Here is a 15,814-nt window from a genome sequence, read left to right as displayed (position 1 = left end):
CACCCATCTAAAAGAGAGAGAGAGAGAGATGTCTTTGTCATACTCTCTCTCTCCGGCAGTGCGGGGGTGCTGCAGAGCAGCCCTCATCTCAGACATCCAATACAGAAAGAAAGAAATGTGAACGGAGGGCGGGCCTTGCACGACATGGAGTTGGGCTCAGCGAATGAGAGTGAAGGAGAGGTGTTCCTAGCCCATAATGCCCTTGCCTCATCACTACGCCGGGGGAGACACAGCCAGAGAGAGAGAGAGAGAGAGAGAGAGAAAGAGAGAGAGGAGAGGGAAGCGGGGGTAGAGACACCAGCAGGTGCTGAGGATAGAAACACACAGGGTGCCAAGGAAAAGCGAGGTTATCAGGGAAAAGTATGTGAATAGATAAAACTAAATACCAAAAAATAGTCAGAGATAAACTATGATGCAATCCTAGTTTTTTCCTAAGCTGGAGCCCACTTATATTCAGACCCCCCCCCTCCCCTCCACGCTGAGCTCGTTACCCTCCTTTCCTCATACGGATTCTCCCTCCTCCTCCTTGCTATTCGTCTTTGACGGACAGCCACCATGGACACCGGGAGCCCCAGGAAGATACAGTTCACCGTCCCCCTGCTGGACACCCACCTGGACCCAGAGGCAGCAGAACAGGTGAGGACGAAGAGGAGGTGGTTTGAGAGATGTGGGACTTTAAAAAAAAAGCTTTTTATTTGAATGGTTCCCAGAGCGACAGGATTGGAATTTTGGCAAAATCAATGTGGAAAGGTTTTCAAAGGAAATCCGCTGATAATGCTGGTCACACTCGTTCATCGAGGAAAGTGCAGACGAAGCTGAGCGGCCAAACTGGGATAAAAAAGATGCAGTGTGCTGTCTCCAGAAATTGACAGATTGACGCGTCAAAGATATCCTATTTTCATTAATCCCCTGCGACCTAAATAGCATGCTTTAGAATGAGGTACTTAACTCATTATGATGAAATCGAGATGCATACTTCACTCAATAGCTAGCAGGTTCTTAAAAACACAGCTTATCAGCACTGTTAAAGAAGGGGGTGCTGCAGTGAATGGATGCGTCTGCAGGGGTTTGGCTTTGTTTTGGTTTGTGTGTCTGGCTGCACGCAGTGTACTGCACTGAGAGACTGACAAAAGTTGCATGTTATCACAAGACAAACTCATTCCGAATCGAAACCAAATCGGCTATATAACAATTTCATCACATCGAACTGTGTGTATATAATAGATTGTAGATTATTTAATCTTCTAAAGTCAACATCATGTAAAATAAAATGAAGATCAAATTAATGTTGTTTCTGAGTGAAAAGTTCAATGAGTGCAATTCGTGGGATTTTAGAGAATCTATTGAAACCGTGTGTCCCATTTTTCTCATTTCTATAAATATAGCATGGACAGGTTGTTAATAAAAAATGAGCCTCAAGTGAAACGAGCAAAGATCTACGAGTCTGACTCCACCTCGTTGATATGTACGTGACTGGGACAGGAGACGCTAGGATCACTGCTATTGTATTTGAGCATATTTCATCAGATTGTTTGTGGTCTGGTTGAGGTGGAGCCACTGTGGTGATGAAGATGTGAGGAACTGAATGCTCAGACCGTCACACTCTGCGTCACATACTGTAGAAAGGACCTACGGCTTCAATGCACGGATCATCTTCACATCATTCACTGCGGTTTGCTATTTCAAACCATGAAAAGACCATCTAACCATTTAACTAAGATTTAAGACACAAACGAACATCAGGAACAACAAGCCAACTTAAATGTCTGAAGGGAAACAACCCCAGACAGGGCGCTCCAGCTTAACAGACGTATCTGAAGTATAGGGGCCTGTGGTGGCAGCAAAGGGGGCGTGGCTCATAGCGTGGGGTTTTTCCCTCCGGCTTCTCTGCACACCGCGGAAGGATAATCGATTATAGGTAGGATGTAGAGTAAAGGATGCTATTTCACTCCCTTTTACTCGGCAGACGTTTGGAAACAGGCGAAAGACATTTCATTAACGCTGGCTGAGTACCATCAAGTGTCCCAGTGCGCCATGACAGTGAGCCAGCGTGCACCGATGCCCTGCACGAAACTCACTTAGCTAGAGTGGCCGTGGTTATTATTGGTATCCATCATGCTGGATGTGCTTTTCCTGCTGGGACACGTCAAAAAGTCCGCTGTGGAAAAGGTCAACGGTTTTAGAAGACGTTTTTCATATTTAGTTCAATTTAAATCAGATAAAAGAGAGATGAATGAAGAATATTTGTCTTGACTTAAATGTCAATTATTTTGGAGTTGAATTTTAACTTTTCAAATGATAATCCAACGGATGATCCTATTCATGGCTAGCATTATTGTCAGCCATAGCTTTTACATTCACATAAGGGTTACGGTGAGCAGATCAACCAGGACTGAGACCCGCTCTGCATGTGGTGGAGTCGGCGTCCATCGTCTGTGTTTATTGAGCCACAGGTCTGATCCCAAGCTGCAGCCGGTCAATACAGGAACTTAAACAAGTCCCAGCCCGCAGTTTATCTTCTCTTCTTCACCAGCGGACACATCCTTTAGATATTAGACTTGAGAGAGTTCTTAGCTTTCTGTCTCAATAAGCATGGCTGAAGTGCCAGTGATTGGCCATTGAGACTTCAGGCCCTATCGAAGTACTAATTAGTGGCCACTGAGCCTTCACAGCAGGTTCTTAAGTGGTTTTGTGTAAATGTGACCGACAGCAGTGATATGAAGAATTTATGAAGAAAAGGAAGGATTTTTGTTTGTGTTTACAACCTTGCTTCGAAATACCACACCAGGGGGGGCTTCTCGCCCACGGTTCATTGACCTCTGCTACCGGTCCTCCCAACATAGCGAGTCAGCCTCCGTGGAGACGGACTCGTCACTCAGAACAGCCTCGCTGAGGTCGGACGCTCACAAAACAACGGCGTGCATTCATCCTGCTCTCTGCAGAAGGATACAATGTGTTCCGCCGTTATCGCGATGACATCACGCTGGAGCTCACTGTGTACTTAGTTAGCACAAACTGCCTGTACCTGATGGAGGCTGAGACCTGATAGGGGCAAGAGGAGAGCGCCTTCTTTAACACTATGTCCCCCTCAGTCATGTAGATACTCTCTCCCTTAGAAGAAGTAGGGTTTGTTCATTTTTAAAACAGCTTCCTTGTTTGTTTTGACTGATTTGACCTATAAACCAAGGCCAATCTCTCTCAGCTCATTGCGTCAAAAAGCTTTTTATCAGTTTGGAAAAAAAGGACATACAAATGACCAGACTCCAGTTTATCTGTTCACCAGTCCAAAGTTTTTTTTTACATTTTAATCAAATGAACGCTGCAGCTTTAGAGGCGCTGTTAGATACTATGTTTAAACAGAGACAGCTTACCTGCTAACAGTCTTTATGCTAAGCTAATTCACCAATTCCCTGGATCCTGCTTTACATTAAACACACATTTATTAATCAAGAAATAGAACGTGTGGAGTATACATTTAAACTTTTGCTTTAAAATGACAAAATAGAGGCCAGTAAAGGCTTCAAAAAACGTAAGTGGCACCATAGGGGCTCTGTTCTTTTAGTATATGATGCTGTTTTCCAGGGTTTAAGGGAACTGGACGTGTTTGATATTGAAATCGTTGTCTCAGGAAGGGCCCCTGCTCGGGAAATTTACATTCTTGGCTGATGAGATGATGAATTGTGACATATTGAGGTTATGTCCTTTAATTTCAGGGTTGATGGTGTCGTCCTTAATGTTGTTGATGAAGACGTGTCAGACTGTTATTGTCCTTGACAGAGAACTTAATAAATACTTTTTATTCACTCGGGAAGGACATTATGTGAGAGCCAAAACTTCCACGCAGCGTTCATTGAAAACATAACATTAAGCTGTCGTTGCTCTAAATTTGTACTAAATGATAAACTGCTGCTCTTCGCTTTCTGTGATTCTCAGCAAAAAATGTATTATTACAGCAATAAAATTGCAGCTTGTGCATCACATTTAACTGTGCAGCTGGTTGTGTGATATGCAACAAAAGAGAGGTTGATAAGAGGCCTGTTACAACGAGAAGGCAGAGGATTGATAGGAAGTGAGAGGGAGGCAAAAGGACTAAAGACACCGAGATAAAAGAGAGAAGAAGTCATTGAACTGAAGTTACAATGTGCTCTGAATACAGTAATTCTCTCTATTCAGAGCCGAATGAAACCACTGTCGGAGGGAGGCTGTGAGGATTTATAATGGCCCACGCTGTAACAAGGTGCCCGGAAAGTTTTAAACTTTAACAAAAAAAAAACACTTTTCTGATCCACGGCACTGACTGTTGTAAACACATGGTTTGGGTGAAGGTCACCAGGCAACTCTGATGCAACCGTGCCAGTGTTTCACTCAGAGGGGAATCAGGATTAGGAGCACAGAGGTTGTGGAATGTCAGTACTTTTTCAATAAAAATCCTTTTTTTTCCACCCCAGTTAGTTGTGAGTTTGGTTATTCCAGCATAAGAAAAGAGTTCCCAAGGTCAAATCTGTTTCACACTAAAACCTGAACACTATCTGGAGCTCCTTTAACTTTGTTTATTCACCTCCTCTCAAATGTTTATGTAAAAAGGCCTTAAGCAGACAATACATTTATGAGTGCCGAGACAAATTGAGAGCCAAGGTTCTTCACATTGTTTTGTTGCCTTGAAAATTTAATTTGAACTGCTCAAAAACATGATTTGAAATGTTAATTCAAAAGTCGTTTACAAAAGATTAATACTTAAGTTTTATTTGGGGTCCTACTCTCCAGTTGTTAAATACACCCAAAGGTAAATCATCTGCTCCACATCTGTGTGATCTCTGTGATTGGTAAGAATAGCTTTCAGGCAGTCATTTCGTTTATTCAGGAGTCCTAACAGGGAGTTACACCAAACGCATGGAACCCCCCAATGAAGGATACTATTTTTTTTTATAAATTCATTTTATTAAATAAACGGGTAAAAGGTGAACTTCCTCGTTCTGTTTAGAAAGTAAGAAATGATCATGCAAAGTCCTATTTGACATTGGTCTGCTCATACAGCAGTTGTTTCTGCTGTTGAGGTTGTAGTCTTTTCTTTGAATATGGAGAGAAACCCTCATGAGCACAGGAAGAAAAAGAAAATAAAAGAAGAATTTGTTCTCCCTTTTGTCGTTTTGTGGTCATACTTTGTTGCTTTCGTCTAATGTAGTTAGAAGTTCAGTTGGCGGCAAAGTTAAGTGTTACACTTGAGCAGTTTTCCACTCATTGGGTTTTAATGAGTTCAGAGTGAAATAAAATGATTTGCAATCATTCTGGGGGTTTTTCACGCTCAAACTGCATTGGAACAAGTTGAAGCAAAGCCCATGTCAACTAAACACAAGCGTTACATTTCAATCTGGACTTTGTCTCTGCTGCTCTCTTTGGCCTGACCTATATTTGCAGCCAAGTCTGTTTCGTCTGCCGCCCTCACCCAAGGGACATCAGGCCTGCACGGCTATTCCTGCCCACCCATCACCCTTTGAAGGCTGTTTTTGTTCGTTGTTGTGAGAAGTGACAGAACTGCATTTCAAATGGGCCGTTGGAGCAGAAGCAGGCCCGATGGCTCGAGGGAAGAGCCCCGTCCAACGAGAGCCGGTATCTCTGCGAGCGAAGAGCTCGGGGATTTTGCCTCGCTGCCGCGGTGAGGAGAATAACAATGACTCTGGCATAATCCGTTCAACGCGGCCACGGCTCGTTTTGCTTTGACGTGGATCAGGAGGAGGGGGGGGGGGGGGGGGGAGGTTCTGGAACGATAACGCAAGACACATGTCAAGGCTGAAATATTAGGACATAAAAGGGCTAAATACATCTGGGCATCTATTCAAACCTGAGACCCCAATCGGACTTCACAGAAATATACAAGACAAATTATATGTTTTAACTGTTAAAAAAATAAAGCAGGAAAACATAATAGAGCTGACCTGTCTTAAAAAAGGCAGACGCAAAAATGTATGGTGGAGTGTAGCTTGGAGCTTTCTAAAGTTAAAGTGTTAACTCGGTCATTTCTGAAGACTGATCCTGGCCGAATACAAAGATTTAACACTTTAAGAAAGAAACGTTTGCAATCAATTTGTTCAACCAATAGATTTGGTTCTTTTTTGTAAGTATTTTGTTGCAGATGGCTGCAATTCCCAACTGCCATCACATTGTAACTCTATGACCTGAGACTTTCTTACTTGTATTTTGCTCCATAATGATTTTTATTACCTTTTGAAAAAGTATGACCACTTCTTAAAGGAAAAAATTAATTTTGTGGTTACATGAAGGTACATCAGTAGCTTGAGCGATTGAACATTGGATTGTTTCGTTCGAGGATGAATCCACCCTTCATGTCAGCCCTGACACACGACACACATTCCCACCACCGTGGAGTCGTTGGCATTAACGAGGAATACAGCTATCAAAGAAGCAGTGGCACAGGAAGGTTACGCTGAAAGGTTGACATTCATCTATTGGAAAAATCCAAAAAGCTTTACAAGAATACTGATTGCTTGGTACTGAAAAGAAAGACGTTTAATGCCTCTTTTTATCCTCTGAGCCTTGGTGAACTCCATGGTTGTGATTCAAAAGCTAATGAAGATGAAGCCTCTTAAAAGCTGAATACCTAATTAGAATGAATTACTACTGGCTGCTCCCTTTTCATCACTGCAAATTTCCTCTGCAGCTACACCTGTATTCTGTCAAAAGAAAATGTTTTTTAATTATTTACTCACACATTTTGTTGTCAATCCTGAATACAGGATTCAAGGACAACTTTTCACTTTCTGATTCCCTTTGACTTTTTTTGAACTGTGAACACACCTTTTCTGCTTTCCATTGTGGCCTCACGGCACATTTTCATGGCAGTAGAGAGGAGTTTAACCACTAGTTCAGTTAAACAGTCACACAAAAAAAACACAATGTGATGCTGCACTGTGCAGAGTGAGGTCATTGCTGGCCGACTGAAGAAGACTACGCAGCTTTTTAAGTGCACAACCAGCATTAGGAAAGGACGCATGGAGTGAGAGAGCTCGCTCACCTTCCAACATTAGTCAGCAACCCTGTCAGCCATGTAAGAGGAGCGCATTAGTGAGTTTGTGTGTCTGTGTGTGTGTGTGTGGGGGGGGGGGCTGTCTGCAATTGGCTCTATTTAAATTCCCCATATCGCTTCCTTTTCAGTTTAATGGCGTGATCAAATTTAAAAAAGCAATCACCTGATCCTGGAGGAGGACAGAAAATGAAACAAACCTGTGGTCTCATTCTTCTGGAGATAAAGATGCATTTCATTTCAAATTTAGAGAACCGCGTAGTGTGTTTTATCATTCACCATCAAACCCATTTGATCAATCGAACTTTACAATTCTTCCAATCGTGTGGTTGGACTCTAGTGGACACTTGGGCCCACAGTTAAGAATAATAATGTTTTAAATCTAGTTGTTCTTTCTAACACGTATGCAATATGTTTGGTCCCTATACTGCACAGCTCAGTGAAATGTGCATGTTCTATCCCAGAATTGGTCCGTAGCTGCCTCACTCCACTAGTCATTGGCCAAGATGCGAGGAGGTGGCAGACTGCCCTGCTGATCTCACTGCGGAGTAAACCAAATCCAAAATATGGATCACACGGGCTGCCTTACGGGCTGCCAGCATCATGAGAGAAAGGGGATGCTGAGTTGTCCATGTGGCCGTTACTAAGGAGGAGCACAGCTAGTTTTTTAACAACAACCATCAAAATGGAGGTTTTAAGATTACTCGTTGTCTTCACAAAGCTGCATAATGAATGAAACTGTTCCACTTTTTCAGATCAGAAGACGCAGACCGACACCGGCCACGTTAGTGGCATCCAGTGATCAATCATCACCTGGTAAGGCCCTTTAATGCAAACACACACACATTATTCTTTAAAAAAAAATCTTATTTTGATTGCTGTGGTTGCAACATCTAAAGTACATCTTGCACCAGGTGAATTTTTCTACTACAATGGAGAAACAAATACTGCCGTGTGTGTGTGTGTGTTTGTGTCGTCTCGTGGGACGTAAGCGATCAAACACAACACCGCTCCTCTGCGGAGTCGTCTCATTCTGTGAGTCATCCAGTGGCTCCTTTTCTTCCTGCGCTGCCTCTTATGGACTTTGATGTGAAAGTGTTTAACGTGACCCAGATTAAAAAAAGAGCATCGGCTGGGAACACCAGGCGACGAGTGTCATTTTCTCCAAGGTGAGAAGAGTCTGTGAATAAATGGAGAGTTGACGCGTCGTGCGGGATACCGGCAGAGATTGCCTTTGTCAGATTCCCTCTTCACTCTTGGAGATCAGTGTTAGTAAATGGAAAGCGTTTCCCTGTGATCTCTTCGCTTAACGCGTGTCTCCTGCGTTTGATGACACGTGTCTTTGTTTTTGTTCACTAATTGGATACTGATGCATACAGCGTGGCTCAGCCACTGCAATGGAAACCTTCAACATTCCATTCTGTTCAGTAGATCAGAGGCAAGAACAAAGAAATGGAAGAGAAGAGACTCATGCAGTAGTGAAATCATATGTGAAGTGAAGGAAGGGGGAAAAAAGAAACTGAGTAATAGTAAATAAGATTTAAGGAAAAGAGAAAGTGTGTTGTTACCTGTCCTTTTGTAGTCATACACATTTTACATCACATTTCGACTATATTTTATCTGTGCTGTTAGGTTGTAGTGTGCTCTAATCCTATAAAAGTAAATTACAGAAACAAAAGTTTGTTCAACTAAATTTTGGAATTGATTGTTAATGATCTGTGGCAGAACAGTGAGGAAGAGGGTGAAGATGTCTTTGGATAAAAGCAATGCTTGTGATATTATAGGAAAATCAGCCCTAGATAGTCCTTAACCTCATCTCTTATGACACTTTTACCCGTTGATGCCCTCATCGGGGTGGCGAAGAGTTGTGCAACCTTTTATTTTCTTGTATTTAATCTCACAGTGCAACTGTGTGTATGTGTGTGTCCTCAAAATGAAGAATTATGAGATAGACAACCAAGCCATGGAAAATATATTAAAAAGAAAAAACTCACCAATCACCAAATCAGACACGGGGCCACAAACAGAGATTCAGACAGTTGCAGTTGTGAGTGTGTGAGAGCGAGGACGTGCCAGAAATGGGCAGAGAGTACGCAGCGAGGGGGGGACGATGGGGTAGAAGAGCTGTACTTGCGCAGTAATGTTGTGCCCCACAGCCGAGAGAGCACTGCATTATTTAACGCTCTGCAGATCGCTGTGCCCCGTGCACTGTGAACCCCGCACAGCACATCAGAGGCGCCGCCACGGATGTGAACACAACATCGGACGCAGGAAGGGCGACGACGAGCCCAGATCTGGTTGTCTTTAAAGAGCAGGATCCATTCGGTCTTTATTGATTCCTGGAGGCAAAGAGACAACTTGAGTCGACCAACAGATGAATTTTCATACTGCATAAAAGATCATCTTCTAAACTAACCATGAGAGGCCCTTTGGCATGCAGGTCACTAGTGGGAACCCAACATACTTTCCAGTTGGCTCCAGCAGAATGTGAGATCAGCCTCGGACAGACACACAGTCGCACACTCACTCTTCCTGGCAGGGATGGTGAGATGAACATAGTGCCACCAGCAGGGAGATGTTCATCCACTAAATATTAGAATGCACTATTAATGAACCTAGCTACTACATTTAGAGCATAGAATGGAGGACACAAATGTCATTCTCACATAAAACAATTGCAATAATTCAAACAAGATGATTTCCACATTGTGCACAGCAAAAATTGTAGTGTTGATTCGAGTTAAATTCCCAGTGTAAATTATTCCGAGTGAATGGGTGTTGATTTGTGTGTTATTTTAACACTTACAGTGCAGAAAAAGCTCTGAGGGGGACGTCATTTCACGGAGTTCGGAGCATACACTTATTTTGAGTTACTTTCCACATCCGGTTTTTTCGCGGTCATTCATTGACGAGCGGGATTTGTCTTCACTTACCGTGGCAGTGAACTAAGCTAAACGCCCAGAAGAAAGCTGTGTGGGATTGGGATATTCGTTTAAGAAGGTAAGAACCACATTTATCAATTTATAAAGGCTGTTTGTCATTATTTAAACCATGTTTTAACGTTAAGTGGGTGTGATGCAGTCGATGTGCTTACATGTGGATTAATGGAATTTGCTTGCTAGCTAGCTAACGAGTGATTTAGCATTTTTTCCTTATATTTATCAACTGTACTATACTGTACTGTAAAAATGTACGTTGCGTGTTTAAATGTGATACAAGTGCTTAACATTGCATTTACTATGGTTCTATGAGAGAACATTTTGAAACATTTTCAAATTTATAAATGTATTCTTTAACACTAAGTTAGTCCAGCCACTGTAAAACCATAAAATTACGTTAGTGTGTTTTAATATAAAATGTGCTTAAGGTGTTAAGGGTTTCCCGCAGAAAACTTGTTAGTCAAGGTGGTTGGTCGTCCGACGGGGGGGAGGCTACCGGCGCTGTTTAGCTAGGTCGTCCGACGGGGGGGGGCTACCGGCGCTGTTTAGCTAGGTCGTCCGAGTCCGACTGGGACGCCGTAGTTAAGGCGGCAGGCTGCAAAGTGCTGCGGGAAACCGTGGTGTTAGCTAGCTAGTTCTTTGTTGCGTTGTCGACAGTTTCAAGATGATTTGTGCACGCCCGCGTTTGTTTTTCGTCAGTAATGAAGGCCTGCGCCATTAATATGGCAGATATACCGACTGCTGCAGCTATGTTTCTGCTGTGGAAGTCCTAGATATGTTGGAAAATTAAACTGCGTCACGTCTGGATTAGTAACCTCATCTGGTGGAACGAACCAGCCTTCTCAAGTAACGGTAACTTTACCTGTGCGGTTCAGATTTAACTGTTTAGTTATTGCAATAAACTGATAAAAACTAAGCTAAAATACAAACATTATGATGAAGATTTGTTAAACGTTTGTATTCATACTAAATCAGGTCCTTCCACAAGACAACAACCAAACAACTTTTTAAAATGTTCGTTCCTTAAATAGAGTTTAGGGCAATAGTGGATTTATCCAAGTGGTGTGAACCCAACATAACTAATTCCGCCGTTATTTACTTGTGAAATGGGTCTAAAGTAAGCCGAAACAGCAACATTGTGCATATGATGAACAATCATCACTGTTGTTGGTGAAACATATGTTATCATCTCCTTGCAGGAGATTGAACCGTTTTTTTCCTTTTTTCACTAGCTGCAGTTTCAGGATGTTGCTGAAGGTGAAATGCAATGGTATCAAAAAGTACATCAAATTGCCCTCAGGCTTCACCTATTCAGAATTCATCAGGGAAGGTAAATCATTTGAAGGCAAAATGAAATATGAAGCCAATTTAACAACAAATCACAGCACAATATGATCTGTGGCAGAACTATTTAAATACTTTTGTATTTAACAGTTTATATTACATTAATGACAGTGGAATCATCAACATTAGTTAGAACATGGTTGTACATGATTCTTTTTAGTTTAACAGAGTTAAGCAGGATGATTTCAAATTTGCTCCAGGTGACTTAATCTGCTTACATTCCCTCCTTTTTACAGTCAAAAACAAGTTTGGGCTTCCTGATGTAGCTCAACTTGACATTTTTGATGATACTGACACAGCAGTAGAGGAAGACATTCTTCTAGAGCTGTTGGAGGCCAATCCAGACATGTGCCTGACAGTATGTGACAGCATTTCCAATGAAGGTAGGTGTCATTAAGAAAACCAATGTTAATGGATAGGGCTATTTGGTGCACCTAACATTGACCTTTCTTTATGGAAGGAACATGGCAGTGGTCAAGGTTAGATGAAATTTGTTACAGATTAATAAAAATATAATCTGAATTCTTTAAGGTTACTTAAAATGTTTATACTTAAATGGATAAAGCCACATTAAGTTAATAAAATTCTCTCTTTTTAAAGACTTTTCTCCTCTAGATCATTCAACATCATCTTCCCTCACGGACACCATATCACTTCCTTCAAGTGACAGTGACCTTAGAGAACTGGGTATGACCACAGGCAGAAATAGATCCAGCAAAGAAGACATGAGCAGTTCTGCAACAAAGGCTTCCGTGTCAGAGGCGGCAAAGGAGGTAATTGAGAGCTGGAAACGTCTTATTTTGATTTACTATCAATTATAAGGTGTCACGTTTAAGCATTTGGTTCCAAACTCACTTTTTATCAATGAAAATGTTATTTGCTCCCTTCATAGATGTTTACCTTTCACAACACTTCTGTTTTTTTTCATTCCTCTGAACACTCGTAGTCTATATAGACATGTTGTGGTATGTTTTTTCTAATAGACTGAATTGAACACTGAACCTTATTTTCCCTTTTCCTGTTATGTGAGTAGATTGTAGAAAATGCCTTGCTTAAGAAGCCTGGAGGAGAGGATGTTCTTGAGGAGTACAAGTCAGAAAATTCACTAATGCACCGCACTCGGAGACAGCTTGTCAACATATTGGCGAGGGATATGACTGAGAGACATGGGTAAGATTTAAAAAGGAATTACAAAGAAATGTAATAAGACTGTAACCTTGTAATGATATAATTAATGTAATGATATAACTAATGTTTCTTGTACTAAAGAAATGATTAAAGATGGACTTTCTTCTCTCCAAAGCAGGATTCCTTCCCGTCAGCAGAAGGAGAAGTATGCTCTGGGAATTATTACTCTCTTTCCCTCACTGAAGGATCCTTTTTCTCCAAAGGGCTATGTAAGTTATTCAACCTTAAGAAAACACAGTAGCAGATTTACAGTAAAGGGCTTTGGCGTTGTAGTTTTCATTCTAAAATAACTACTGTTGTTTATAAAATTGAAAATATTTCAGAATTTAACAATCATGATGGTGCTCTGACTTGAAACTACTTGGATTATAAGGATATTAAAAACAACATCTGTTAAATAAGTAATTGTTCTTATGTTTCACAATGTTGTATTTTCACTTTATGTACGATTGTTTTGTGATTATTTGTGTTTATTCATTTAAATGTTACAGGAGCATTTCTATGATGGGGAAAGAGGAACTGGATATTTAGCGTGGCGCCTCAAAACCATTTCCAGGACTTCAGCAAAACGGCCAGTCAAAGAAGTCTCAGTGCATCAAGCACAAGGACCAAAGCGCCAAAGATCAGCAACCACACTGCCTCAGCAGCTTGATGGAGATGCCTGCAGGGAGGCCATTTCATTTCTTGTTCACTCCCCTGATGAAGCAAGTGTATTTCAGAAGATGAAGATGACGTTTCAACATCGTCAGGACCTAGTCCATGACCCACAAAGAAGCACAGATGTCTTCAAAACATTTCCACGCTTTTTAGATGTCAAAGGACTTGTGAGTTGTTGATATTTCTTTTATTTAAACCGAAGTCTTGAAAATATCCAGTGTTTTGCTGGATGTTAGCCATGAAAACACCTAATCATTCTTCTTCCTCGCTTATTGATTGTCTTTTTCCAAAATCTTTATTCTGATTTACACTCATTTAATATACCACACACTGATATCAAATGGCTTCTGTGTGTGTGTGATCAACAGGTGAATCAAGACTTCCTCCTGCTGTTTGGTGCTGAAACAGCCTCCAAGATGCTTGAGAAGTGGGACACCTCATTCAAGCTCAAGGTCATCAAAGAGGCCAAACAACTGACTCCGACAACTGAGCTGTGCCGACTTCTAAAAGCTGCTGAGAAACTTGCAGAGAACGATGAAACGGGTAAACTACACAGCATGCATTGTTCATATTATGAATTTGTTAGCTATTTTCATCTTTTCCTATTAGACATTAATGCCTTGTTTTTCCTCCTGATAGACTGGGACAGTGACATCGCTTCCATGCTGCTTCTTCTCTATCTCTTGCCACCCACAGCGGGACGGAGGAGGACCAAAATAAGTCCAAGTGCTGCAGTGGAGAAAATGGTGCACTTTCATAAGGTACATTATATGCCTCATTTGTTAAAATTCCACGAGACAGTTTTTTTAGTTATATGCACCTGCTAGCCATTTGTTGCCTTTAAATTGTGTTCCTTCCAAATAAATGGTATTGCAGGCCAGTATTTCCCAATTATTTGAGGACTGTTTTTCCAGTGAAGCAAATTATTTCATTCACAGGGGCAGTTTACAAAATGTCTATTACATTTACATAGACCAGCAAGTACCAGATTCATCTGAAGGTGTACACATAATATGTTTTTTTCTTTTTAGTCATGCTGCAGCATCAATGAATATCTGCAGGAAAGGGAGACTAAACAACCATACATCCTTGCCGTTGGCCGAACCCAGAAGGCGATTGATACCTTATACATCGTCGTTGACAGACAGCTCATCCTCTGCCAAGCCACCAGCTCGTTGGGTGCTTTTGATGAACTGTTTAAATCCCACTACGTGTTCAACTTGTCTTATGATGAGTCCCTGGTCCATTTCTACACTTTTCTGCAGACAACGGTCTACAACATTGATGCTACCACAACAGATGAGTCTCCAAGAGTTTGTGAGTTGCGGGCAAAACTTTTGAATGACATATGAATATGTTTAAATGTTTTGTATGTCAAGCAGTGCATGCTACCAGTCAGTGCCTAATAACTCATTTGCGAATCTGCCACAGTTTCTATCCAAGCACTAGGTTTAAGTTAGTTTGTGCACAAGATCATTGTAGGCGTCAGTTTTCAACATTTTCAGGTTTTAAAAAGCATTTAATTAGTGTGCATGATAAGGATTGTCAAAGTGGTGATGCAGAAACCTCAGAGTCATTTCAGGCGGATTTTCACAGTTTACAAAATGGTACAGAAGTTGGAACAGAAGTTGCAGGAACAAGTGCCGTGCAGAGACCTGACACTGGGTATTTTGATAACAATGGACCAGGTCAAAGTATCAAAGAAAACACAGAAAATATCTGTGCTACAATTATTGCCAAACTCCATGGTAGTTGAATGGCAAATAGTGTAGTTTCGTCAATTGTTAGTGATTTGGAAGAATTTGCTGGTGGTCTGCACTCCCAAGTTAAGCATGAAATAATGTCTGCCGTGCCAATAGATAACCCTGTAAGATCTACATTGGAAAAGGGTTTTGAGAATTTAGAAAACCCATTTGTGAGTTTTAATACTGAAACTAAAAGAATGAAGTATTTCAACAAAAAATGGGGAATTGTGGAGCCGCTGGAAAAAAATTTAGGAGTTCGATTTGATACAAGACGAAATAAAAATACAGGTACTTATGATCAGGTCCCAGTGAAAGACACTTTTGTTTACATTCCAATTTTGGAAACTATTAAATTTATCTGTCGCAATTCTTATATTTGTGAACTACTTGCAAAACCATGTGTATCAAAAGACAGATATGAAGACTTTTGTGATGGAAGTTATTTTAAGTCACATCCATTGTTCTCAAAAACACAGGGTTCTTTACTAATTCAGCTTTACTATGATGACTTTGAGACTGCTAACCCACTGGGTTCAAAACGTGGTGTTCACAAAGTTGGTGCTCTCTATTTTGTCCTCCGAAATCTGCCTCCAAAGTTAAACTCTGTATTGATGAACATTCATTTGGTGGCATTGTTTCACACAGAAGATGTGAAAAAATATGGCTTTGATCCTATTTTACAGCCTCTAATTGATGACATCAACATATTGGAGAGTGATGGCATTGATTTGCCTTTCTCATCTGAAAAGGTCTATGGCACTATATGTCAGATAACTGGGGACAACTTGGGGATGCATGGAATAATGGGTTTTACAGAGTGTTTCAGTGGACGTCACTTCTGTCGTTTGTGTTTGATTGAAAAAGAGGATGCTCAGAATGTTTACAATGAGGATGACCCAAAG

The 15,814-nt window shown here is 41.2% G+C and overlaps 1 protein-coding gene and 1 long non-coding RNA gene across 2 annotated transcripts in view; both read left to right on the top strand.

Annotated features, from left to right (window-relative positions):
• Positions 1 to 232: 232 nt before the first annotated feature.
• Positions 233 to 15,814, top strand: part of LOC119229896 (protein phosphatase 1 regulatory subunit 1A-like) — a 29,498-nt gene continuing 13,916 nt past the window's right edge. Inside the window, exons 1-2 of the mRNA XM_037490705.2 lie at positions 233 to 636; positions 7,795 to 7,855. Of these exons, the coding sequence (XP_037346602.2) occupies positions 556 to 636; positions 7,795 to 7,855 (142 nt within the window). The 5' untranslated portion in view covers positions 233 to 555. The remainder of the gene's footprint in view (positions 637 to 7,794; positions 7,856 to 15,814) is intronic.
• Positions 9,754 to 12,406, top strand: LOC119219053 (uncharacterized). The gene is made up of 4 exons (XR_009956795.1): positions 9,754 to 10,830; positions 11,559 to 11,705; positions 11,923 to 12,095; positions 12,356 to 12,406. It is a non-coding gene; the product is annotated as an uncharacterized LOC119219053 (long non-coding RNA).

Source organism: Pungitius pungitius, chromosome 8, assembly GCF_949316345.1.
Source record: "Pungitius pungitius chromosome 8, fPunPun2.1, whole genome shotgun sequence".
NCBI lineage: Eukaryota > Metazoa > Chordata > Actinopteri > Perciformes > Gasterosteidae > Pungitius > Pungitius pungitius.
The sequence above is the reverse complement of the archived record's forward strand: the minus strand, read 5'-3'. Positions and strand labels throughout refer to the sequence as shown.